Source organism: Anser cygnoides, chromosome 1 (assembly GCF_040182565.1).
Source record: "Anser cygnoides isolate HZ-2024a breed goose chromosome 1, Taihu_goose_T2T_genome, whole genome shotgun sequence".
Classification (NCBI taxonomy): Eukaryota; Metazoa; Chordata; class Aves; order Anseriformes; family Anatidae; genus Anser; species Anser cygnoides.
In genome coordinates, this window is record NC_089873.1 from 43,993,285 (window position 1) to 44,017,462 (window position 24,178).

The following is a 24,178-nucleotide window of genomic DNA, read 5'->3' on the forward strand; positions in this document are numbered from 1 at the left end:
AGGCCTCTAGACTTCCCTTTGTCTTAAATTATAATAGCTCTGGGGGGAAATGAGAGCTCCTGGTTTCCCTGCCACTTCTAACATGGCTTCATAGCCTAAAACATTTGGGGCACCTACTAGTCATCAGCGGATGAAAGAGTTTTTTCATAACCTGTCCCTGTGATCTGCCACCCTCGACCCTAGATTGCTTGGGGCTGCTCTTTGGAGCTCCGTTCGCACTGACAAGCTGCATTTTGACATCTGCACCTGCCTCGTGCTGAAAGCTGCACGCTAACCACAATCCCATGGGCTGCACGGGGAAACGGTGAGCTCCTGGCCTATGGCACAACGCTTCTTTATAGCCTGCACCAAAGGCCAAGAGCCTGCCTCCACGTCTGTACTCAGCACAGAGCAAGTCACATACCGTCACTGTCACTTCTCTTCCAGTATTAACGTTCTAAATTTATTTACACTGTTTTTTTTTAATTCCCCCATGATGGGTTTGTGTTTTTCAGGCTGTGTTTCATACTGTTACCCTACATACAAGACAGCAGTGACTTCTCTCCATGCTTCTCTGGCCCATCTAGTACCTCAGTATCTTCCCCTTCCAGCACGAGGTATTAGAGTAGCAGACCCCTTTGAGGTGATACACGGCTGTCTCTGGTCCCAGTCTCTTTTATTTCAGTCTGTCGGGACGGCCTTCATACCTAAGCTTTTACAATAGTGCACGTGTAGAAATAAAAATGCAGAAAAAACGCTCAGTTGTTAGAGGGATGCCACGAAGCCTACACCACGCTACAGATTACCTTATTAGCCAATTTCTTGTTTAGCTCTTCGGCAATGGATTCGTTCAGTTTCCTTTCAAACTGCCACGGGGGAATCCTCACCGTGTCAGTCATTTCCACCAGCACAAACATGGTGGCCGGCAAGCAGCGCCTCTGAGAGGACACGGGGAGAGAGCCAGGCCTCGCCGGGGCCACACGAAGCCCAGGGGCAGCACCCCGCTCACCTCAGGGGCGAAGGGGAGGAAGCAGAGGGGGAAGGAAGAGACGAAGGCGGCCGCAGAGCCCCCTAACGCCGGGGGCTGCAGACAGCCCCGCTCCGCCTCACAGCCGCGCGGCGCAACGCCTCTGAGGAGGCTTCCCGTGCCGGAGCCAATCAACGCTCACAGGGCTCTGATTGACGCGGGGCGGAGCCTATCGCGCGGCGCAGTGAGGAGCGGGGAGCCCCGCCCCCGGCCCGCCTGGGGGAGCGGCGGCCATTTTGTGCCCCCCTCAGGGCGGCGGGTGCTGCGGGCCGTTAGCGGCCGTTGGCAGCCGTTAGGCGCCGGTGGCGGCCGGTAGCGGCGGTGGCTCCCGGTGGATACCACGCGGAAACATCCGCCTCTGAGCAACTGCATGCCCTGCAGCCGGGGGAGAGGGGCTGTGGAAAATGAGGGGCAATGCCCACGTCCTAGACGTGCCGCCAGACATGAAAGGAGGCTGCTTGAAGCGTGTTTTTTTTCTTTTTTTCCCCCCCCTTTTTATAAAGAGGCTGGCGAGGAAAAGCGAGCGCGGCTGTGCTTGACAAGGGAAAAGTGCCCTGTCAGCACAAGGGCTTTGATGCAAACACGACGCGTGTCAGCCCCCGCGCCCCCCAGCAGCGCTTAGCGGGGCAGTAATGAGCGTTTGGGCTAAGATCATCGTTAGACGTTGAGCTGTCTGTGAGCGGGAAGGGGAAAATGAGGATGCAAATCCTGCACCTAGGCCTTATTAACAAGACGCCTGTCTTGGCTGAGGAGTTTCTGATCTCTTTGCAATTATTCCAGTTCCACAAGGATGTTACTGGTATTATTATTAAATGGCCGGTGTGCGTACACTTGGGGTGTGCGTATTAAAAGGGGGGCCCAGGAGCAAATTTTCCCCGTCCCCTGAGAGCAGAGGCATTTTCTGGGAGCCGCCTCTGCCGCCTCAGCGACGCGCTCCGCCAGCGCAGCGGGCACCGCTCCGTCAGGACACCTCAACCCAAATCCGCAGTGCGCCTCGCTCTGCTCGTCCTACTTCAGGGAGCTGCACAAAGGCTCCTTTCTGCTGCTCCGTGGTGGCAGCTGAGCACGGCACAGTTTTGCTGGCACACGTGCCGCGTCCCTTGCTGTTCTGTCCTGGCCCCACGCAGGTCAGTCGGTGCTGGGTTTGACCTTTAGCTGAAGTGCAGTTTTTGCAGGTGTCTGCAGCTACTTTTTCAGAATAGAGATCAGTTCCTGAGCATGCCCCTCAACTGACAGCAGGGTAAGAAATAGCCTTGGGATCACACCAGGAGGCAGAAGTTAGATAATGTGTTGATATTGGCAAGGTGATCACTCTGGATGATTTTGTATGTAAGAGCTATAACGTTAAATAGGGGCAAGGTTTCAGGAGAATAGCAGGGTGAATTCCTGGGAGAACATGGGAGACTGAAAGAGGTGGATTAGGACAAAGCCATATCCTACGTGCATTTCTGACCCACCCTTGAGCTAACGTTTTTCATGTCTCCAACAGCCCTGCCCTATCAGGGTGTGATGGGTGCCCCATACAAAGCAAACACGTCTCCCTTCAGCCTGATCCACAGCCCCGAATCCCAGCTGTGTGAGCTGTAGGTCTGTGAGACCTCCCTTCCTGCTGGTGTGTGTCTCAGTTAGCTCTTTGGTGTCTCCTGAAGTGAGACACCCCTTCTGGGGCTGGGATGAGCATAATCCCTCCTGTATCAGCTCTCTGATTGCAAACAAGGGCTGAGCTCTGCAGGCTGTTCCTCCGCAAGGACAACAGGATCCCTCTCCACACCGTTACGTATTTTGGTGAAACTTGCAGGTATTGTTTTTGATACTGCTCTGGGGAAACAACTCAAATGTGGGGAGAGAAAGCTGGTGGCGGTGCAGTCAGAGCAGCTGTATTGCCTTAGGACACCAGGCTACAAGCACCACCAGAGCTGAGCCTATCTGGCGATTTCTCAGCCCCCACCAGCAAAGTCAAACACCGCAGGAAATGCCTTCCGCTCCACAGGTAACCTCTCTGACCCCAAGCTGGTGCACGCCCGGGGCTTCACTGATGTGACAGATGTTGGGCTGCTACCGGCTAGGTTTTCTCCTTGGAGGAATTCTGTATTTCCAGCAGCCCTTGTCATAAGCATTGTCTCTGATGTAAAAATACAAACCAAAGCCAAACTTTTCCCCGTAAAACATTGGTGTTGTCTCAACTCAGTCGCGGCAGCACTCAGCAGCACACTGTATCTCACGCTGCAGTCGAGGTGCCCTGATGTTGGAGATGGTGTGAACAGCCCCGTCTTGCTGAGTGGTTTCTTTCTGTCCGAGTAGCACTGACCCAAGGAATAGCCACGAATCCACAGGGCCCGCACACACGTTTCCGTACAGAACTGTGAAGTCTCCAGAGTCTCTCAGCAGCGCTGAGCCCCTGTGCTGGGGCTTTTCCAACAACCGGGAGCATGGATCTCAGTGGCTGTTTTTTGAAGCCTCAGCTGCTTGAATCGAGAGATCACAGAAGGATCTTTCTGCTGCTTAGGGAAAACCCTAGGCGTTTCTTATCCTCACAACTGTAGAGGAAACTTGAAAACACGATCTGAAGTTACCTGAAGGCTCAGAAACTGGGAGGAAAGCGAAAGGAACCCCCAGATTATTTTGCTTACGATCTCCTCTGCCTTCACATTCCCAGGGCTTGTGGGGAAAACTGGCTCAGGGACGCTGGAGGAGGTGAGCAGCAATTTGCATCGAGGCTGTTTCGGCCCGGCTTTGATTGACTCCAAAGGAATTACGTATCCTCTCACGTACAAAGACCTCAGCACTCCTGCCTTTGCTTCTGTCTCCGCAGGCGTCTCCAGCACCCCCACTCCCACTCCGTGATCAAAGCCTCCCCTCTTCTCCTTTTATCATTTTAACATGCTCTAGACTTCCTGCCTTCGCCACGGCAGCGCATGCCCGGAGCCACCTGCCAGCCGAGCGCACCTCGAGCTCCCTGCAGGAGCCCCTGGTGACTACGTGGGAGAGTCAGTCTGACGCTCGCCTCGGTCCGTGTTGTTTAATGCACGCATCTGGGCACGCGACTAGCCCTGGTGTACAAATAAGGCGGGGAAGAAGAGGCGTTTATGATATTCGCTGTACAAATATGAAAGAAAAGCAGGGGAAGAAGAGGGCATGTCCATGTTGCACGTCCCCAGCACTCCTCCAGCCTCCAGCTGCTTCCAGCTCTGCGCCCTCCTGGGCTGGCTGTGTCTGCTGGAGGTAGAGCTGCCCCAGGAGAGGATGGGCCAGCTTAGGAGGAACTCACACCAGAGGCTGAAGCAGGTGGCTGTGTTTCTCCTCCGCTTCTTTGGCAAGGTTTTGAAGGGCAGACTGGGCAGATGAGACTGCAGGCGGTGAATGGGACTCGTGTTTTGTCATGGAAAGCTGCTTGAAAAGCCCCAACCAGAGTGTGATGGGCAGTGGTGGAACCCACAGACACGCCACCTTCCTGCTTCAAAATGAGGCCGGTATCACCCCAAATCCCCGATGCCTGCCCAGCCTGTTTTTAAAAATCTCTAGCGATGGAGACTCCAGCGCTTCCCCAGGCAATCTATCTGAGTAATTAACTGTCTGTTCTGTTAGAAAGTGTTTCCTAATGCCTAGCATCAATCTTGCTCCTTGCGATTTAAGCCCCATTACTCCCTGCCCTATCCCCAGCGGACACGGCGAACAATTGATTCCCGTCCTCGCTGCAGCCAGCGATCGCACCGCGCCGTGCCCCCAGGAGAGAAAGTCTCGGGCCGATTCGTTACGCTGCCTCTGCCTGCGGAGGTAACCCTCTCAAGCACAGCCCTGTCGGCACGGGGCAGAGGAGAAAGAAAGGATCTTTCGGTATGGGGGGCTTGCCATACGGCAGCGCTAGGGATGCGACGCTTTAAAGGCAGAAATGCCCGCAGCAGGGCTCGGGGAGATGTGGGGAGAGGCTCGACCCCTCTCTGGGGGCTCCAGTCCCCCGTCGCCTTGTCCCTGCAGCCTGCGGGGCTGCCCCGTGGCCGTGTGCGGCCGTGCCACATGTGTCAGGAGGCACAGCCGGCGTGATGCGGGCCCTCCGTGCTGACCCCCGGCCCCTCCGGCCCCCCTCGGGCCTCTCGGTTAAGCCTGGCGCGGGGCTGACCGGCCTGATCCCTCCCACCTGCCCGCTCCCCCTGGCCTGGCCCTGACGTCAGGGAAGGCGTGCGGATGCGTGTGTGCGGGCTGCACATCATACACACATCAGGCACCGCAGAGACGTCGGGAGGCAGCCGGCAGCCAGCCAGCCGGCGAGAGAAAAGCCCCCGGAGCCGGGCTACATGCGAGAGCGCTGCTCCTCGCCGGGCAGCGGAGGAGCGTTCGCTCGTCCCCGCCGAGCGCTGATGCTCTGCAAGCCCCAGCTCCAGGGAGCCCCAAATTGCTGAGGAGGTAAGGGGAGGCACGACGGCCATCCAGCTCGCCCAGGCGATTGTAGCCGGAGGTTAAACTTCACGCACGGCGTCTGCTTTCAAGGCTGTGGGTTTTTTTTTGTTTGTTTTGTTCTTTTCTTTCTCTCCTTAGGCGGCGGAAAGGTATGAGGGTGAAGTGCCGCTCCCCTCCTCCGTTTTGTTTATTCCCCACCAGCCTCCGAGACAATAACTCCTCCGGGGGTGGCAGCGCTGCATGGCCGCTGCTGCTGGGGGCAAAGAGCCGGGGCTTTGCCACGGAGGGCTGGGATCAGCTGGGAGCCAGCTCTCCGTTTGCTGAGAGTGGGGGGGAAGCGGCGGGCGAAAATCTGTCTCATTAAAGCGGGCTGCAGCTGACAGGGGCTTGAATCGGTGCTTCTTTGGGGCTGGCTGCACCATTCATTCCTGCAGACAGCAAGTTAGAGCCACAAAGGAGGGAGGAAGGACACGGATGAGGACATTTGCATGAGGTCTTTGAACAGACCCTACTCTAATCTGAAAATCAGCCAAGCCACAAACGACCAAATCTCACAAACGTGGTCTTTGGGAGCGATGATTATGCATATATGCTTAAAAGGTAAATCAAGCCTCCATGATGGCTTCTCCCCTTGCTTCCCCTTGGCTTCCAGCGGCCGCCTTGCTCTCCCCGTGGCCTTCCCGAGAACCCGGCTGCAGAGCACTGGCTAAGGGAGCTTTTTATAATCAATCCATAAAGGTGACATTCATATTTTAGCGCTAACCAGGCTGTATCGTAGGCGAGACTATCTCAGCAAAGAGCCTTGGAGTTGGGAGTGTGATTGGCTTAGATGGGGAGGGGAAGCTTTAAATGTGTATTCCCAGAAAACGCCTGGGCTCTTTTTCCTATAGCAATTCATCTCGGCGGAGGGGATTTTAGCACGCAGGGTACGTGAAGGAAATTGCTTGACTTGTAATTTAGCTCTTAATGGCATGATCCGGTAACCAAAAAAGAAGGGGGGGGGGGGGCGGCAGGCAAAGAGGCTTTCATTAGCATCGGACAGAGACAGCATTTATAAAAACCTGCGAGACGCCGGGGCTGCCATCCTCCTCTGAGGACGGGAGGATGGAGAAACGGAGCGCTCACCTCTGTCCTTAGGCAGCCTGCTGGCTCCCACCCCTTACTACAGCCCCCAGGAGAAGCCCTTTCCGGGTCCTTGGGGTTCTCCAGCGTGGGAATTAAGCCCCAAAGCTAAAACCTGTAATTTTGTGTCGAGCTCCGGCACTTGGAGGGATGGGGCACCTGGGAGGCAGCTCCCCCGGGGTGGTGGCGGGCTGGAAAATCGCGTTGGCCACCGGGTGCCCTGGCAGGAGCGGGGAGGTGGTCGCCAGCGGCCAGCTGCGGAGCCGGGCTTTCTTTCAGAAATGCGGGTTTTTTGCTCTCGACGGGGGAGGCGAACCTGCAAACTCACCGGGCGCTAAACCGGAGGCACCGGCGGTCCCTGGGGATGGGGAAGACGTGGTAGGGAGAGGCAGGGAACAGCCCGCCTGAGGTCTCGCTGGGACATACGGGGGAGAAAATGACCCACATCGGCTGGGCGGGGATGCTCAGGAGCCCCGGGGCCAGGCGGTGGCAGAGGGACACAGCGTGACACGCAGCGGCCCAGCCGGGTGGCAGAGGCATCACGTCCCGGAGCGGGGCGCGACGGCCCCCAGCGGAGCCCGTCCGTCTGTCCCGCGGGTCCCGGCGAGGAGAAGGAGCACAAAGACGAGCGGTGTGGGAGGGCCGACGGGCTGAGGGTGATTAAAGCAATTAAATATGTATCATGGGGGACGCGGGGGGGGGGTTCTTCGCTGCTGCTGATGAACGGGGAGTGGCGAGGCCGGTGCCTCTTCAAAGGGCTCCTGCCCGGCTTCGGGGAGGGTGTGGAGTTAAACGGGGTCACGGCAGCACCCACGTCGGCGTGCCTGGGCTTAAAAGGAGGGAGGGAGGCAGCGATTTCCTCTGATAAACTGCAGACCTCTCAGCCGCTCGCGATGAAGGGGGCCCTTGGATCTGCAGATAAAAGCCGATGCGTCTCCTGCCTGTCTGCCTTAATTGGCCTGGGGTTTGTGTGCCGGCCCGTCAGCGCCCGCCTGGAAACCTCCCCGGGGCGAAACGCGAAGGCGGCGCAGGGGTGCGCTGAGCGGCGGCCTCCCGGGGTGCCCCCGTTTCGTCCCCACACCGCGTGGAGGCGTGCAGGGCAGGCGTGGGGAGGACGTGCCGGTGTCCCCCCTCCGCTTTTTGCCGTGGATTTGGTTTCTTCCGTCCCTTTGTTCGCTGCAGGGACTCGGATACGGCAGGAAGCAGGGCTGTGCGCCCACCACCCCGGGGTGCTGAGCTGCTGCGTGTCCCCGAGCATGGTGCCCCGTGCGCCCCTTCCCCGCTTTTTTGTTTTGCCTCTAAAAACGCTCCTGCCTCACAGCCCCACAGCCCGCGCAGCTGGGAGCTGCTCCTGCAGCCAGCCCCCGCGCGTACTAGCAGTTGGCTCGGGGCACAGGGTTCGGGTTAACGGCCCGCCGTTGTCCCCGAGCTGGTGGGCAAGCCGAAGGGCCTCGTCAGCGATAACCGGTGTCGCGGGAGCTGGGAGGGCAGGAGCACAGCGGAGGCTCGTGCCTCCGAGTGGGACCGTGGTGCGAAGGCCACCCCGCGGGTGAGGCTCTGCAGGGCTCCGAGGGGCAGCGGAGCCGAGGCTGGCCGGGGAAAGCAAACAGGGTGAGGGGAACAGGAGCCGCCTGCTCCCCCCCCAGCACGCCAGCTGCTCCAGAAACCTTTTCGCGTGTCCTTGCTACCTGCTTATTTCGGAGCGGAGGTGACCCCCTTCCGCACGTCCCCCCGAGGCCCCCGCGTCTCAGGGGGCCGCGGATGAGTCAGAAAGCAGACTAAAACCTCTCCGGCTTTCCCTGGCGCGTGAAGTGCCCGCAGGCGTAGTCCCAAATACGCCGCACGCCCCGGTGGGGCTGGAGGGGTGGCAGGGAGGGGGGTCACCCACGGGGTGCCGGGGTCCCCAGCTCGGGGCGAGGGACGCGGGTGAGCCCCGGCGCAGAGGCACCCAGCACTGGATCCCCTTCACCCTTTCAGCAGAAACCTGTAACCGCCCCCCCCCTCGCCCACCAGGTCGCAGGCAGCAGACCCCTCCCCGCCGCCCCCGCCGCTCGCCCCCAAGACGGAGGAGCCCCCCGCTCCCACCATGTCGTCAGAGCCCGGCGCCCCGCCGGCGGTGCCGCCCCTGCACTCGCCCAAGTCCCCGGTGTGGCCCACCTTCCCCTTCCAGCGCGAGGGCAGCCGCGTCTGGGAGCGGGGCAACCTCCTGCTGCGGGACCTGCCCAGCCCGCTGCCCACCAAGAGGACCAGGACCTACTCCGCGTAAGTACCCGGCACGTGGCTGTGTCCTACCCCCAGAGAAGCCATTTCTGTGCTGACCCATGGCCATGAGCCACGCTGAGGCACCTCTGTCCTTTCCCTCCCGCAGGACGGCGCGCGCCTCCGCTGGGCCCATCTTCAAGGGCGTCTGCAAGCAGTTCTCGCGCTCCCAGGGCCACGGGTTCATCACCCCGGAGAACGGCACAGAGGACATCTTCGTCCACGTGTCTGAGTAAGTCCGCGCGGCGCCGGCTCACCCCGGGGGCGCTTGGGGGGACACCCGCGGGCTGGGGTGATGCTGTCTCCGTAGGTGGTGCTGTCTCCGTAGGTGGTGCTCCGTAGGTGATGCTCTGTCCCTGTATATCCGAAAGGTGCAGGTGGGTTTTTCCCCCAAGGTGCAGCTCGTGGGTTGGGTGCCTCCTCGGTGCTGGGGGGTCCGGGACGGGGTTCAGCTCCCGGCCCCGGTCCCACCGCCTCCCCTCTCCTCTCCCGCAGCATCGAGGGGGAGTACGTCCCGGTGGAGGGGGACGAGGTGACGTACAAGGTCTGCCCCATCCCTCCCAAGAACCAGAAGTTCCAGGCAGTGGAGGTGGTGCTCACCAACCTGGCGCCCCACACGAAGCACGAGACGTGGTCCGGCCAGATCATCGGCTCCTAGGCGCCCGGGGGGGCCGACGGCCGCTTGCAGGGGGCGCGGGGGCAGCCGAGCCGGCGGCGGGGCCGGGGCTGCACCCCAGCACGCAGGCGTCTGCGTTCGGTGTCTTTTCTAAGGTTACGGTTTCCTTTCTCTTTGTGTGTTTGTAGCTGTCTTTCGAGGGGGCCGGGGAAAGCAGAGCCCTCCCTGCAGCCGCCCCCACCAGCTCCGGGGGCAGCCCCGAGCCCCACGTCCCCGTCCTTACAGCGTATCACTGTGCTGGGAAGGGGCGGCCGAGCCCCTTCTTGACCCCGTTCCCCTTGCCGGGCTTCAGCCACGCGGCTCCTTCGGGAGAAGGGTGACCCGATCCCGCCTCATGTTTTCGGTGTGTGTTGCTGTCACTGCCAGCTCGGGCCGTGGAGAAGGGGGCGTCGGGAGAAGCGGGCTCTGCCCTGACACGGGGCCTGGGGGCGAGCACTGGTTTGGTTTCCTTTCCCTTCCGTGGTGCCTCAGGGTTTGGGGGCCGGGTGTGCAGGGCCGGCAGGATGCGGCCAAGGAGAGCATCGGAGCATCATCAGGCAGCACCGTGCTGCCCTGCCGCCTGAAACGGTGGGTCCCGGCTGAAGCCCCTCCTCCCTCGGAGTTAAACCTTTGTTCGGTCAAGCCACTGCAATACTGTAGTTAAAAAAAAAAAAAAGGGGTGGCTTAAAGGAAGAAAAAATGAGTTTTAAGGGAAAAACGCCTGCTGGCAGGGCCCCGTGGTGCTCAGCGCTGTGTCTTTTCTGTGTGCCACGGAGGGGCCGGCAACACACTGCCCTTGGACCGGAGCTGGTTCTGGGGAGATGGCTTTCTCCTCCTCTCGCTCCCCTCGTCACCCCAGACCCCCGTTGTCCAGTGTGTGCCTGTGTGTGTGTGCGTGTCCGTAGCTTGCCGCGGGGCTGAAGGGTTTTTAGGTGGCCACAGGGCGAACACGGGCACGCCTTTCTCTGGTCGCGCCCTGCGCCAAGCCTCGGTGTAGACAGGGTCTCGTATATAAAGCACAAATTCGTTTTCGGTCCTCTCCGCCGTACCCTGGCCAGGTGGGCTGCTGCGGCCCCGGGGGGGAACGGGCACCGGGGGCTGCAGGACCCGGCTGCACCTCGCGCTGCCCCGAACCCAGACGTGGGGACTGCCCCCTTCCGCGCTGGCTCAGGCCCCAGGCAGTCAGCCTGGCCACGACAAACTGTTTGATTTTTTTATTATTATTATTTCTTTTTTTTTTTGGAAAATAAACTACAACCCTAGACTCGGTGTTTTTACAACTCTGGTGTGGTTCCCGCCTGTCTGACCTTGTGTCAACCTTTGTAACATTGGCAATAAACCATTAAAAGTGACTTTCCCTTGAGCCCTGCTGATCCTGCCTCTTTGTTTGGGTGTGTGGCGGGGCGGGGCGCTGCCAGCTGCCCAGGCTCACCACATCCCCACCACGCGTTTCACCCCGACTTCCCTTCCTGCGACTCACCTGCACCCGCACACAGCACTCGAGGGCACAGCAGAGTCCATACAAAGCACACGCTCCGACAGCTGCACGTTGTGGCTTTAATAGGATTGATTCATATATATATATATTTATTTAATTAAATATATTTCTCGTTTAACAGTTGGTACCAGTCAGACAGGAGCCACCCGCCTCACGCAGACACAGAACCGTACGGCAGCACAGTCCCCGCCACATCCACTCGCTCACGCACACGTGTGGGAGAAACCCCCGCGGGGTCACGCTATGGGACAGGCGTGTGGAGGCCTCCCGGGCCCCAGAGGGCAGCAGGCACCTCTCTGCCTCTGGGAAACGCCAAAGAACCCAGCCAGAGCTATAGCAAGACAAGCAGGTTGTCCCCCCTTACAGCATGGTGGCCCTGGGGTGTCTCCACAGAGGTCACCTCAGCCCCCAGGGCCACCGTGGTGTCCTGCACCTTCACCACCACCGAGCTCTCCAGAGATCCTGCTGACTTGGAATAGATTTACAAGGAAAATAAACCAAACCCAACCAACCAAACAAAAACAAACACCCACACATAACCTGATCCTCAGTGAAAGCGAAAGAGGAACCACAAAAGACGATTCCTCCACGAAGGTTGCAGTGGAGGGCCAAGACAGTGGCCTGTGAAGAGGGTCCCCTGCATTCAGGCTTCTCCAACAGGCCCTCTTCTCCCACACAGATTTCGTCTGGGCAGAGAGAGGAATTTGTGCATTTGTTGGGGATTTCTGGATGCCAGGCAGACCGCTGCACTCATGCAAATCTGGTGCATTACAAACCCGCCGTGCTGAACGTAAGAGGTACCGTCACACGGAGAAGCAAGCACCCTGACTGTGCTGGGCACACAGCACCCCTGCTCGTACCAGTACAGTGCCAAAGTCCACTCGGGGCCGTGCCCATGGCGATGTGGGAGCCCTGCCCTGGGCGTAGGAGCACCAAGTGTCTCGCCTGAGCAGCCTGGTCCCGTGGTTAGGTGGCAGCAGCTGAGAAACTTCTCTCTGCAGTCCAGATCCTGGGTGGGAGGCAAAGAGCAACGGGGCTGCGTGGACAGGTGCGTGGTGCAAGGAAAGCAGGAGAAAAAGCGAGAGAAAACAGGACCACGAGACAGCGACAATGCGGTGTCAGTGGCCGTGACACACTGGGAGGGAGTGGTGCGGGGCTCCTAAGGGCCAGGAACGAAGGCTGAGGTTTGGGTTTGCTACCCACCGAGACCCAGGAGAGCAGACGCGGGGCAGCTGCACTGGGGAACCTGCCCCCCTAAAGGTGACCGCACAAACCCAGCGCAAGGGAGGAGACGGGGTGGAAAAGCAGGCTTGGAGGGCACCGTTTGGTGTCGATCTCCGTTCGCACCAGGAACTAGATTTGGTGTGTCTTGGTACTCGTGGACACGCAGATGGGAAGACTGAGCACCAGCACGGGTTGCCCAGAGAGGTTGTGGAGTCTCCTCGCTGGAGACCTTCAAGAGGGGGTGCTCCCCTTCCTACGCGAGGCTCGGAGCCGACTGCCTCATCGGCCCTTCTCTTTGGAGCAGCTCCAGCGACTGCCTGGAGCCTGAGCAGACCCACCTTCCCGGGCAAAGGGGAGGGAAACATGAGATGTGTGTTCCCTTGTGCAGAAGCGTGGAGAGAAACAGAGTGAAAAAGAGAAGAAGGGAGCAAGGGGAAGGACGGATGGACGGACGGACACACAGGCAGATGCACACACGGCTATGAATGGCCCCTTCCAACGCGTTCAGGTCCCGCAGGCAGGTACTGCTGCCCACCGAGGCCCAAGCTGGCAAGAGAGAAGTTTTGCTGGCGGACGGACTGCCTGGTCCCACAAACCTCAGCCGGGAACGGGGCGTGCCGAAGGGCTGATCAACAGAGGCCCCCTCCTGCACGCCCACCCGCACTCACACGTTAGCTAACTCCTGACCAGCTCCGGAAAGTGTTTTTCAGTCTAACCCTGAGCAGATTCCTCAAATGAAGGTGCTTTTCCTCGTGGGGGGAGAAAGAGGGGGAGAGGGCTGCTGTGCCCTCGCAGTCAGTACTCATTCGCTCTCTCTGGAAAGAAGATTTCGCGGCACCGCTGGACCGTGTCCTGGGGGGACTGGACACTGTGCCCCACCGTCCGGGGATCGTCATAGATTTCATAATCGTTCCCTCCCTGCAGGGGAAGAGAGAACAGGGAAAGCGTTAGCAGAGTCTCACCGGAGCCACCTCCTCCGAGGCTCCACGTGGCGCTCTGCCCTGTACGGAGCCTCCATTTGCTGCTGCGCATTTGCCTCCCTGGGGCCGGGCTGGGAGCCAGCAGCACCAGCGGCTGTGACAGGCAGGGACCCTGCTGGGGACGGGCTGCTGGGGCTTTGAGGCTCTTGGCCGCCAGCTTTGTTATCCACGTGGGCAGCAGGGGGGCTGTACCCAGAGCCCTGCTCCCTCCCTCTCGCGTCCCCTCTCCTGTGCCATGGGAGGAACGAGCGGAGAAAGGATGGGGAAGGTCCCGGCCCAGCAGAGCTCTGGACCCGCTCCCCAGCACAGTTCGGCACAAATGAATTTCTGCACGACCCAGCAGCCGCAAACACCCGTGGCCACGTGAGAGCATCTCTCCCTCGTGCACCACCAGAGGTCTGTGTCGGCCGCCGTGCCGCGGGCAGGCCAGGCCCGAGGAGGGAAAGCAGCCATCCGTGGGGCGTGCGGGGCGTACTCACCGGGGTCGTCTCATTCCCGAAGAAGTGGATGGTGTCAAACCTCTCGTCGTCGAGCACGTCGAGGCAGTAGCGCTTGTCCCAGCCTTCCGGGAAGACGTCAAAGCTGATCATGCCGCCTGCCAGCAGAAGGGAGGGCATCAGCAACGTGGTGGGGACGCGGTGGGGTGTCCCCTGCCCCGGGAGAGGGCTGGATGCGAGCGGGGAGCCCTCCCCACGCAGTGGCCAGGCACCAGCTCTGCCTTGTGGCTCGCTGGCACGGAACTGGGAGGGTGGCAGATGCTGTTCCTATGACAGCAGCCCGAGTGACATCAGCGGGGCTGGGTGACAGCAGCGCGGCCCCGGGACTGCGGCCACCAGGCACCAGCAGGCTGCAGGGGGAAGCCGCCGGGGGGCTGTAAGAGAGGCACCTGCTGGAGGAGACCTGGGGATTTGGGGTTACGCCTCGCAGAGAGCATCGGCGTGTCCTGCGTGCCCGGGGGGGGGAATCAGGGGACAAAGCACGTTATCAGAAACTGGCACAAAGCACTTCCCAGGCTCCTGCATGACGCCACTGATGCTGCTTCACCCTGAGGGCCCGGAGCGCCTGGCACCCTGCACACACGCAGCCAACCCCGCGCACGGCACTAGGGGAGCTTTCCTGGAGAGCACGCGTACGTGTGCACGTGCACGCACCGCCACCGTGTTTTGTAAACAGGTGAGAAACAAGCCCTTGGTCCTCATCAGGCAAAATTTACCCCAGCACTGCTGCTGCCTTTTGGGGGAGCTCCAAGGCAGCACCTTCCCCTGCCCTCTTGAGCTGCTCCCTGCTGCAGGCACAGCCTGTGGGGCCAGTCCTGTCCTATCCCTGCTCCAACACAGAGAGGACACGCTCCTGTCAGAACACGACCGAGGGCACCTGGATGTCTGGGTCTCGCTCGAAGTCAGGAGGAACAGGGATCTGAGCCGGGACGTGCCTCCCCCTGCCCAGTTCAGATCCCTGCGCCCCTTGGTTTCACGTGGGGTGACGCAGTCCGCCTGCTTCCCCAGGCAATGTGCTGGGCCGCCAGCAGCCCTGGAGCTTCCCACTCGCTTCACGAATAATAATCCTGCCTCTCCTAGGAAGCGGGTGAGCAGGCAGTTACCCGCAGGGGAAGGTCCCTGCTGGAGGAGAGGTGCCGATCCCCCAGGCTGTTCAGAAGCACACGTACGGATGCCGTGCTCCTCTCCCCCCTGGCTAGCTGAGATGTCCCCGCTGGTTTGGGGGCCCTTCCCTGATGCTGGCCCCTCAGGCAGAAGGAGCCTCTGCAGGACAGGGTGCCCTGGGCAAGGCTCTGCAGTACTCAAGGGAGCAAATGTCTTGTGAGATCAAGTGCCCTCCTACAAAAGAGCAGGAACTGAACTTGGTTGCCCATTTCCCAGAACAGAACAGTGTCCTCATTAAAAGTCTTCCCTTTTTTTTTTTTTTTTTTGTATCCAAAGCCATTTACCTATGAAGAATGCTGCATTTCGTTGTGTTCTGTCCTTTCAAAAAGAGCTGGGCAGCAAGGAGGGCTCCTGATGCCAGCTGGAATGGGTAAGGAAATAGGAGAGGGGAGAGAGGCCTGGTGCCGGGGACACCAAGCACCTCGTCTAGGCAGAGCATGGGTCTGGGGAGCTGCAGCAAGATCTGCCACCACCTTGCACCCTCCGCAGCCTGGGACAAGGCACTCGGAGCCAGCTTGCCCCAACAGCCCTGTTTTTGGATGCCTGACCTGAGACACCCGACGCTTTCGCTGCGGAGGAGCTGGGGTCCTGCAGCTCCCATTGTCTTCATGCTTTTACACGACAGGACCGGGCTCTTCGTGGCGGTTTCCCAAAGTCAGAGGAGAAAGGCCCATTGTTCTGCTCTTGTCCCCTGCGCCCGAGGGACACGGCTGCGGGGCCTTTGTCTTTCTCTGCTATGACAAATGGTCTGTGTCAATGCTGCAGGCAGCACGAGATACACTCGGTAGGACGCTAAAGGGAGAGGCAAAGCGAGGCTCTCAGGATGAAAGCCCCTGGAGGACCAGAGGGCCAGACAGCACTGTCAGACAGAGGGTTCAAGAGCGGAGTGTCACATGCCATGTCCTGGCCTTGTCATCCCCTTGCCCTTTGGCTAGATTTCCACGTGGCACCTTCTTACATTACACACACCTACCTGTTCTGTGCAGGGTCGTCTTCTGGCTTCAGCCCCATCCCTTAGCTAACCTCATTTTCCAACCCGTCCTGACCAGATTCCCAAGGCTGCTCAAGCCCCTCCTTCAGCTCCTTGCCTTTGGTAAGCTGGCTGTAAAAGTGCGCCTCCACCCCAAGACACGGCCCTGCAAAAGGCCACGGCACAGGGCGGCAAACTCCCTGCCTCTCGGCAGCTCTTCTGCCAAGAAGAAAGATGTTTCCCTGGCAGCCAGGCTTCCAAACAAAACTCCAGCGCTGAGAAACACGAGATCCCTTCCTCTCTTACACCCCTGCATTCCTCGAGGAGCCTGTGCAGAGGACTGAATGTGCCTGGAGCTCTGCTGGCAACCCTGCTGCTGGTGCTTGAGCCAGAACAGACCTCCTGCCTGCGCAGGGGTGGGCTCAGCACAGCTAACTGGAATAAGGCACAGATAATGTCACGGGACAGAAACCAGTTGGTTTGGATGGTTCCCAGAGAGGAAAATCTACAGCACGGTTTATTCTCTGCCATCGACCTGCTGCAAATGCGAATGTGACACCCTCGCAGCGGCTCTCCAGGAATAGAAGCTTGCTGAGCTCTTACCAGGGTCTCCCTGGGGAGCGGAGCTCCAGTGTTCACCTAGCCGGGCCCCCGAAGGGAACAGCCTGAATTCCTGCTCCCCTTTCTACGATTTTAAGGGAAACACAATAAAGAGGCCAAAGCAAAGCCAGGGAAGCCTCCTCTACTCACCTCGAGAGAAACGCAGGCCCTTGCCAGCAAACTCCCTCTGCAAGGCTGCCACAAACTTCTCCCGGATCCGCTCCTTCTGCAGAGGAGAAGAGGAAAGAGAAGGGTTTGAGTAATTAGATGTTGACACTCTGCTGAAATACACCGCAAGCTGTCTCCTGGGCAACTCTGGCTTATCGCTGTGCTCTGATCACACTTCCCATTCCCACCTTTTTTGAGCCCCTGGAACAAGAGACTTCCCCGTGCTCTTCAGGGTCCTGAATGGACGTCATGGTCTGACTGCCATCAGTTCCCTCCCGTCTGAGCCTCTCCTCCTGGCCGCTCTAACACCATTTAACCAGCTTTCACCAGTCCTGCTTGATGTCTGCCTATAGACACTAGCTCAGGGCAGCTCCAGCAGGCTACTGGGAGCAGCAGATCTGCCCAGCACATTTGCCATGGCTCTCCCGGTCTGAAGAGCCCCTTAGTTCCAGCTCTCTTATGGGTGGGAGAGAGGGAAAAAGAAGACAGGTGCTGGGCCACCCCGGAGGGTGAGCTAGGCTAGGAAGTTTAGGGCTCTTTCTGAGGCTTGCGGTGGAATTCTACCTTTGATTACCATAAACAAGGAAACACCCTGTGAAATACATGTTTTATTCCCAAGGGGCCTCCCACAGCACAAGGAATACTGCTGGCAACCCCACTGCACTGGTAGACCCCAGTTAGGTCAAATTCTTTCTTTTATTTATGTCTCTCTTTGGGTTTTCTGCCTCAAGTCCTGTCTCCACCTTGCTGCCTGCTTTGGCCTGGTGCACAGCTTGTAGCTGGCCTCCCTTCTCCCCGGGAAGGGGGAAGCACAGAAGACCTGAGGTCTGTGAACAGCGCAAAACCACCAAAAGGGAGGGTGAGCCCAAACCCAGCCTGTACCTTGTCCAGCTCGGAGAACTCAATTCGCTCCTCCGGCGTGCAGCTCCGTCCGATGGGCGAGATGTTCAGCATCCCATTGCGAAACTCAATGAAGGTTCCTCTGTGTGTGGGCAAGAGCACGAGGTTACTGGCGGGATTTACAGGGGCTGGGAGAGGAAAAAAAAGAAGGCTTTTCCAGGGAAATGGCTGCTCAGTGAGGCATGCAGTGTCCGCAGGGACACACAGGAGGAGAGGAGCCATGCCCCCAAATGGGTGCTCGTGCTTCAGGTGTGCAAGAGCTTCTAAGGTTGCCCAAGAGCCCTGTTTCAGCAGGCAGAGACCAGGCGTCAACAACTACTGAAGGTCTCCAAGGGACAGTTTAATAAAAAGACTGCAAGAGAAGAGGAACAAACAGTTATTGTGCCCTGGGAACGGGCTGGAAACAATGGGCTTAGGTGAGATAATAGGAAACATTTTGTGATGTTGTAATAGCTGCAAGGACAGCTGTTGCCTGGACTGGATCAACCGCTTGGCGAGACTGTGGCATCTCCACCCCTGGAGGCCTTTACGAAAAGTTCTCTGCGTTGGTCTGTGTGAAGCTGGCAGTAGCTTGGGGCAGGGGGAAGGAGCAGGTCAGTGTAACGCGCTGCTGATGCAGGGCAGCAGGCTGATGAGCAATCAGGACCTCCTTGTGAGACACCGATCAGGCAGGCCCCTGCAGGGCCCTCGCGTCTCCCCTTTGACACCCGCGCCTTTGGCTGTGATTCCGATCAAAGCTTGCACAAACAGCACCCAGCTCCCTGCCTGACACCCTCGCCTCGCGCTGGCATTACTGCTCCGCCAGTTCCTTGGTGGGCTGGTTCAAACCACTAAGCTGGCACAAAACTGCTCCCATTCTTTCCTCTTGGCTACAGGCGGTTTTGTTGGCTTATCACCTCGGAAGAGCGCGCTGAGGGTTCAGACAAGTACCAGCACTGGCGCACAGGAGGGGCAGAAACAACGTAGAGCAAAACAGAAACAAATCGGCAGCAGTGCCGGTTTGAAAATAGATTAAAACTCTTGCGGAAACCTACCCGGAGCAGGAAGATCCCCTTCCTTGTCCGGCTGAGGAGCCCTGAGCTCCCTAAGCCTCTAACGTCCCTCCCAGCCGTCTGCTGTTTCTCTGTGATAAAGCGCTTACCCCGGGGGAAAAACTCTCCCCCTCCTGTCTCGTAGCACAGAGAAGAACTGCCTGCGGAAAGGACACGCAGGCAGCCATGCCTGAAGCCTGCAGACAGCATCCCTGCAGCACCGAGCGTTTATGGCTCCATGCCCAGGGCCAAGACTCGGGAGACGTGGGTTAAAGTCCTTGCTTTGTTAGAAATCCCATAAGCCTAAATCCACGGAGGCACTTGGGAGCTGAAACCTCACTGGGTTGAGCAACCAGACAGCAGTGAAGCAACCAAACAGCCTTGAGGGTTCTGGGTCCCAGCCCACAGTTTTGGGGGCATGTTTGGCCAGCTCTCCTGTCGCAAGGAACCACGCTGGCCCCTCTCAGCAGTGCTCACGTTGCCACGTGGTGACTCACATCAGGAAACCCATCTGGATCACAGGTTAGCAACTTTCTTTCAGCAACTGCATTTCAAGCAGATCGCTCGCCTCGGGTTCACCGTACAAGCACTGGCGCTGACACGAGGGGGAGAGCAGGAACAAAACAGCCAGAGGCGAGGGGAGAGCAGAGCTGCTTGGCAGTGCTGGCTTCAAGTGTTTGTGAAACTGTGGTCTGAGGGGTGGTTTGACATTACACCCAGACTGGTTCAGCTGCAGGCTGTCTCTGAAAGAGGTCCTTCTGCTCTCCCCTTCCATGTCATCTTTTTTTCTCCTCTCTTTTTTTTTTCTGCTGGATCCAGCAATGACATGATAGCAAGCTGATCCAATGGAAAACTACCCTTTTCTTTCCTTGTGGTGGACTAGTTTTCCTTCAGACCAGGTGTACCAACCCAACTCTCCCTGTAACTGCGGGATCTCATGATGGGGAAGCAAGCAGGAACACGTGGTTAGCTGCAGAGCATGACCAGCCCTGTTACTAGTGGCTTCAAGTGACATTAGGTTAGACAGAGCATGAGACTGTGTTTAGTCTCCGTACCCTCGCATCTTGAGACTCATTGTTTGTCTGTTTGGAACCTTACACGACCAAAAGTGCCTGATGCCCTGACCAGCAACTAGCTGTTACCACTGTCTTAAATCAGATGCATGCAGTAGCTGTACCCTGCTTCTGATGGAAGAAAACCTGAGGGGGAAAGCGCAGGCATTATGCTAAAAACCAGTGCAGACTCTCCAGAAAAAAGTCCCTCCTAGATTATTTGCCTACAGTGCCCAGCTCAAGGGGGCAGTGATCCTATACAGGGCCCCTAAATACTACAGTACAACCTGTAAGACCTGGAGCAAAAACAAGCTCAGTAGCTCAGCTGTTCTTATGACAGCTCTGGGGTCCACAGCTCCCTAGAAATCAGTGACACAACAGACATTTGCACAGGCTCAGTCCTTTACCGTTTCTTGGGCAGTTTCAGCAGCGCCATGTAGTTGAGACAGAAGTTGATGAGATCTTGCAGCAGCTCCTCTCCCAAGTGGTCCTGGATGGCCTGTGGGAGGAGAAGGGGAGTGAGGAGAAGCAGGAGCACATGCGAAACCAAGGTTCCTGCTATTCTGTCAGGAAAAAAGGACCACTGGAAAATGGCAAGGCTTTTTTGGACTAGGCCTTTCTACCAAGTGTGGATGGCATGCAGTGAGGGGACCATAAGACAGCAGGAGTGGGGCAGTTTTTTTCCTGTGTGTTGCTTGGCTCTTCTGCCCCACAGGAGCACAAACCACCGAACCTCTCCTGGGGCTAAGCAGCTGCCACGGCTGTGATGGCCCTTGGACAACCATTAACTCAGCAGCTACGTGACGGGGGGGGAGTGCGGGCTCCAGCCCCTGTTCCAACCCAAAAACGTGAACAGGGGGAATGGGACATTCAAATCTGGCTGCTGAGGAGGGAAGACGAGGCTGCCCACTTGCATGCAGCCAGGCACTGCTCCCCATGGCGCTCAGGAACACAGGGATGAGGAAGGAGAGCTGTGTTTGCACGAGGAGCCGGCCTACCTGCTTGGAGACCAGCTGCCCGTTCTTGTACTGCACGGTGCCATTCTCTGCGAAGACGTAGTCAAACTTACTGATGACTGAAAGGAAGGAAAGGAAAGAGAAAAAACGGATGCTGCTTCAGCCCTCGGCTAGGAAAAGGGGCCAAGCAGAGAGAGAAGCGCTGGCTGGATCCAGGACCCAGCGTGCTTTCCTCCAGGCGCCTTCACAGCGCACGTCTCACAGCACCCAGCACCCAGGCAGCGACCCTCAGAGCTCCCAGCGCGTGGGAGAGGCCGCTATCTCCAGCGGGCAGGGGGGCAGCTGACGCAGACGGGGGAAGCGACCTGACTGGGGTCACAGACTGAATCAGTGGCAGACGGAAGATAAGAGCTCCAAAATGTCAGGCTTTCAGCCACGTGCGCGTTACCCTGCGCTCTCCCCCCCGCTGCTGGGGTGCTCCGGTGATGCAGTTATTGGTTATCTAACCCCGGCCCCTCCTGGAAGCAGTAAACAGATTGCTGCTGACTCAGCCATCAGTGCCACGCTCCCCTGAGCCACGCAGCCGATCGCTGCTAATGAGGCAGAAGAAAGACCTTAGAACTCGGCTGCGTGTTTGGCATCGATCTCGGAGATGGAAAACAAGGTGGAGGGAGGAGAGGCTGCCTGCCCTGCCCTCCTGGTCCATCCTCTGCCTCGCGTCCTGCCCAGCTGGCGCCCGGCTTGCCCCCTGCGCGGCTGGTGATGCTGCGGGTGCGCTGGCAAGCAGCTTGGGCAGCCTCTCCTCCCATCCACTCGGGCTCTGAAGGCAACCAGCGACCCATCGGCCAGCTAACGGGTGGGCTACATTCGCCAAGGGCTGCCAAGAGCCGCAGGAGCCTGGAAGGAGCTCCCGGCCGCTCCGGCAGCGGCTGCGGCCCTGGATCGCGCCCAACAGCGGAGCTGGCGGCGTGGGCTGGAGCATCCCTGCCTGCTGGGCTCTCCGAAGGGCAGCGGGAGCCGGCCTTCGAGCGGCGGCTCCTTGGGCACGTCCAGCAGCCCAAGGGCAGGCTCGGGGTCCCCTTGCTGATTTGGGGCACGCGGGAGCCCCCCGAACCTAAGTAGTACCCCCGGCGCAGGGCTACCGAAGCGGGTGGGCTGCTGCACGCCTCACCTTCGTCCCCCTCGCCCAGCTGCTCGGCGATCTTGGAGTAGTCGGAGCCGCCCACCACGCCGATCTGCACCCTGCCGCGCAGCTCCTGCAGGAACCGGTCCACCTCGGGCTCGATTTTCTGCGGGAGCGGGAGGCAGACGAGGGTGAGCCCGCAGGGCCGAAACGGCGGACAGGCAGCCCCCCCCTCCACCCGGCGGCCCCCCTCACCTGTCGGGCCGGCGTCAGGGTCCCGTCCACGTCGAAGAGGCACAGCACCCGGCCCCGAGCCGCCGCCATCCCCGCTGCCGCCCTCTGTCAGCCCGCCCGGCGGCCCGGTGGGCGGCCCGGGGGCGGGACCGCGCCGCGGCGCCATCTTGTGGCCGCCAGCATTGCCGGGGCCGCGGTGCTGCAGCAGGGGCTTGGCGGCGGGTTGTCAGGCCTCGGGCGGCCGGTCCAAGGTGGTTTTGGGTTTGATTTTAGGATTATGGCCCTTTGTAGGGCTTGTCTATGTGCAATGACACATATCCGTCTCTTCTGTGCAGCAAAGCCGTGCCCTAACTCCCAGGGCTCTCAAAAGACAGCCGTGGAGTCAGATGCACAGCGAACTCCTGGCATTCAGAAATACAAGCCATTTCTTGTTTATAAGCCACAGCGTGGTACAAAGACAATACCTCCCCTGTCCGAGTGGAAGAGGCATGGTGCTGGGAAAAACTGCCAGCTCGCTCCCCTCACGGCCCTGGAGATGTGGCAGCACTTTGGTTATCGCTGTAGCCCAAGCTGACCCTATGGTCTGTCCTCCTGGCAGCTCCCATAGGGCATCCCAAACAGTGTGCTCAGCCTCGCAGTTATTTTGGGCCAAGCTGCTTCCCGTGAGGACTCCTGGACACCACCGTCTCTCTGCAGTCTCTTGGCTGACCTTGTGCTTGCACAAGCTGGGCGCTCACCCCTTCACCCAGTTGGACTAAAAACATACCCCTGCACATCTACGTTTTATCGTACAGCACGAGGAAGAGGGCAGGCTCTCAACCACATCTGGGTCTGGATTTAATAAAAAGGACGTGGTCTCCCCTGGGATCTTTGTGCTATCTCGCCTTGGCATCTGAGGCCACCACAAGCTTCTGCTGCAGAAGACGCATGTACGGGCACCTTTCCCCTCAGGCACCCAGCCGAGACTCCTCTCTCCCCACACGGGGCAGCAGACAGCCGTCGGAAAGGCACCTCCGTGGACCTGTCCCCGCTCGGTGCCCGGGGGAGCAGGAGCAGCTCTGTGCTGCACACCGCAGCGCTGCCGCCCCGTGGCACTTGCCGGAATTAGGAGGGCCACCAAAGCACCGGTCAGTTTTCTGAACGCCTACGAAATCGGCTCTAAGCCACCGGTAGAGCTTTCCAAAATCTGACCTACCTACTGTGCTTTTTCCAGCTTATTATTTCCGTCGTGCTGCTTTACGAAGTCTTTTCAAGTCTACAGCATGCCAAACCATCTCCCTCGGCACCTTTATTGCCATTTACCATCAGCTGGTGAGGGTCTGTGCTACTGTGGTTTCCCCGAGAGCAAAAAAAAAATCACCTGGGTTAGCTCTGAGAACAAGTTCCTGTGGCTGTTCCAGATATTTAATACTTCAGAGACCTGCTTAGCTCCTCCCTTGATGCATTCCCTCACTTGCGACTTGGACAGCAGCAGCTGCTGTGGATGAAAGCTCCGTAACCAGCAACAAGAACAGGTATTTTGGTCCAAGCTTTGACGGCGTCTGTGAGCACTGTACCTTCTGACTAGGGGTGCTATTACGGTCAACATCTCCCTGTTGTACTCATTCCCAGATATTTTACCTGGGGCTAATACTTGAAAGTAAACCAGCACCCCATCTGAAGAATAGACCAAAATAACCGCAACCATGACCATGAACCTTAGCTAAAGCCCCTTTCCATATTACACCCATACAGACTGCTGTACAAACAGTAAGCTCTGTGGTTCAGCACGTGGATGCCATCAATAAGTGTCCAAAAGCCCATACTGAAATAATTTCTTACCCAAAGCCCCATCTTTCCTCTACTTTTTAACAGCCTACCAGCAGAGGCATGATGGATGCTGCTACATAACCCTCACCCATTTGTGCTCTGCAGCTCCAGAGGAACCCAGGAACAAAGCCTGCTTCTTAAGGCTTCTTTCTTCCTTTTTAAAGTAGTAGCATTGAAACAAGCAGGAAGAAAAAAAATAGAGTCTTTTGTTACGCTTAAGCTCTTTCGGGCCTCTTCTTCAACAGCACACATCAGGTATTTCGTTCTTGAACGCTTAAATGAGCAATGGCTGTACAAAATCTGTGCTGACAAACCGCCTACTGTCTGACCTTTATTTAGCTCATCCAAGCTGCGCCAGCCCTCAGAAGAGGGATTTTAACATACCACAGTGATTGCAGAAGTAAAATGTCCCCAAATTTAAATAAAAATATTGCCCATGACCAGTTCTAGCAAAGAGCAGTAGCCACTGTCACTTCTACTAGCGGTACACAGCACAAATTGCTAGGATGGTTTCTTAACCTGCAATTTCCAGCTG

The 24,178-nt window shown here is 58.4% G+C and overlaps 3 protein-coding genes across 8 annotated transcripts in view; 1 reads left to right on the forward strand and 2 right to left on the reverse strand.

Moving 5' to 3' along the window:
• The window catches only part of POLR3H (RNA polymerase III subunit H), an 11,522-nt gene extending 10,389 nt beyond the window's left edge, over positions 1 to 1,133 (reverse strand). Inside the window, exon 1 of one of the 4 annotated variants that reach the window (XM_013197326.3) lies at positions 786 to 1,133. In XM_013197326.3, the coding sequence (XP_013052780.1) occupies positions 786 to 896 (111 nt within the window). In that variant the 5' untranslated portion in view covers positions 897 to 1,133. The other 3 variants (XM_048078793.2, XM_048078794.2, XM_013197312.3) reach the window with 3 other exon arrangements.
• A 184-nt stretch (positions 1,134 to 1,317) lies between these two features.
• Positions 1,318 to 10,800, forward strand: CSDC2 (cold shock domain containing C2). Its single transcript, XM_048078797.2, has 4 exons — positions 1,318 to 5,407; positions 8,537 to 8,785; positions 8,892 to 9,014; positions 9,278 to 10,800. The coding sequence occupies exons 2-4, from the start codon at positions 8,610 to 8,612 to the stop codon at positions 9,438 to 9,440; spliced, it is 462 nt and encodes a 153-aa protein (XP_047934754.1). The 5' UTR covers positions 1,318 to 5,407; positions 8,537 to 8,609; the 3' UTR covers positions 9,441 to 10,800.
• A 174-nt stretch (positions 10,801 to 10,974) lies between these two features.
• Positions 10,975 to 24,057, reverse strand: PMM1 (phosphomannomutase 1). 3 transcript variants are annotated; one of them, XR_010830133.1, is made up of 9 exons: positions 21,856 to 24,057; positions 21,649 to 21,766; positions 20,520 to 20,596; positions 19,929 to 20,020; positions 17,421 to 17,520; positions 16,521 to 16,596; positions 15,349 to 15,531; positions 15,085 to 15,161; positions 13,619 to 13,734 (listed from the first exon to the last, which is right to left on the reverse strand). XR_010830133.1 is itself a non-coding variant. In XM_013197286.3 (8 exons), exons 1-8 carry the CDS (start codon positions 21,922 to 21,924, stop codon positions 12,955 to 12,957), a joined length of 771 nt encoding a protein of 256 aa, XP_013052740.2. In that variant the 5' UTR covers positions 21,925 to 24,057; the 3' UTR covers positions 10,975 to 12,954. The 3 variants fall into 3 exon arrangements, 1 of the variants encoding a protein (XP_013052740.2); XM_013197286.3 differs by lacking the exons at positions 15,085 to 15,161; positions 15,349 to 15,531 and adding an exon at positions 10,975 to 13,077; XR_010830131.1 differs by having other exon boundaries at positions 15,085 to 15,531.
• Positions 24,058 to 24,178: the final 121 nt, after the last annotated feature.

Coding starts and splice junctions, on each gene's coding strand:
- CSDC2 (XM_048078797.2), top strand. CDS start 8,610: ATGTCGTCAGAGCCCGGCGCCCCGCCGGCGGTGCCGCCCCTGCACTCG. Junction 8,786..8,891: donor AGGACCAGGACCTACTCCGC/GTAAGTACCCGG, acceptor TCCCTCCCGCAG/GACGGCGCGCGCCTCCGCTG. Junction 9,015..9,277: donor ATCTTCGTCCACGTGTCTGA/GTAAGTCCGCGC, acceptor CCTCTCCCGCAG/CATCGAGGGGGAGTACGTCC.
- PMM1 (XM_013197286.3), bottom strand. CDS start 21,924: ATGGCGGCGGCTCGGGGCCGGGTGCTGTGCCTCTTCGACGTGGACGGG. Junction 16,597..17,420: donor AGTTCTCCGAGCTGGACAAG/GTACAGGCTGGG, acceptor TCTCCTCTGCAG/AAGGAGCGGATCCGGGAGAA. Junction 13,735..16,520: donor GGGCCTGCGTTTCTCTCGAG/GTGAGTAGAGGA, acceptor TTCTGCTGGCAG/GCGGCATGATCAGCTTTGAC.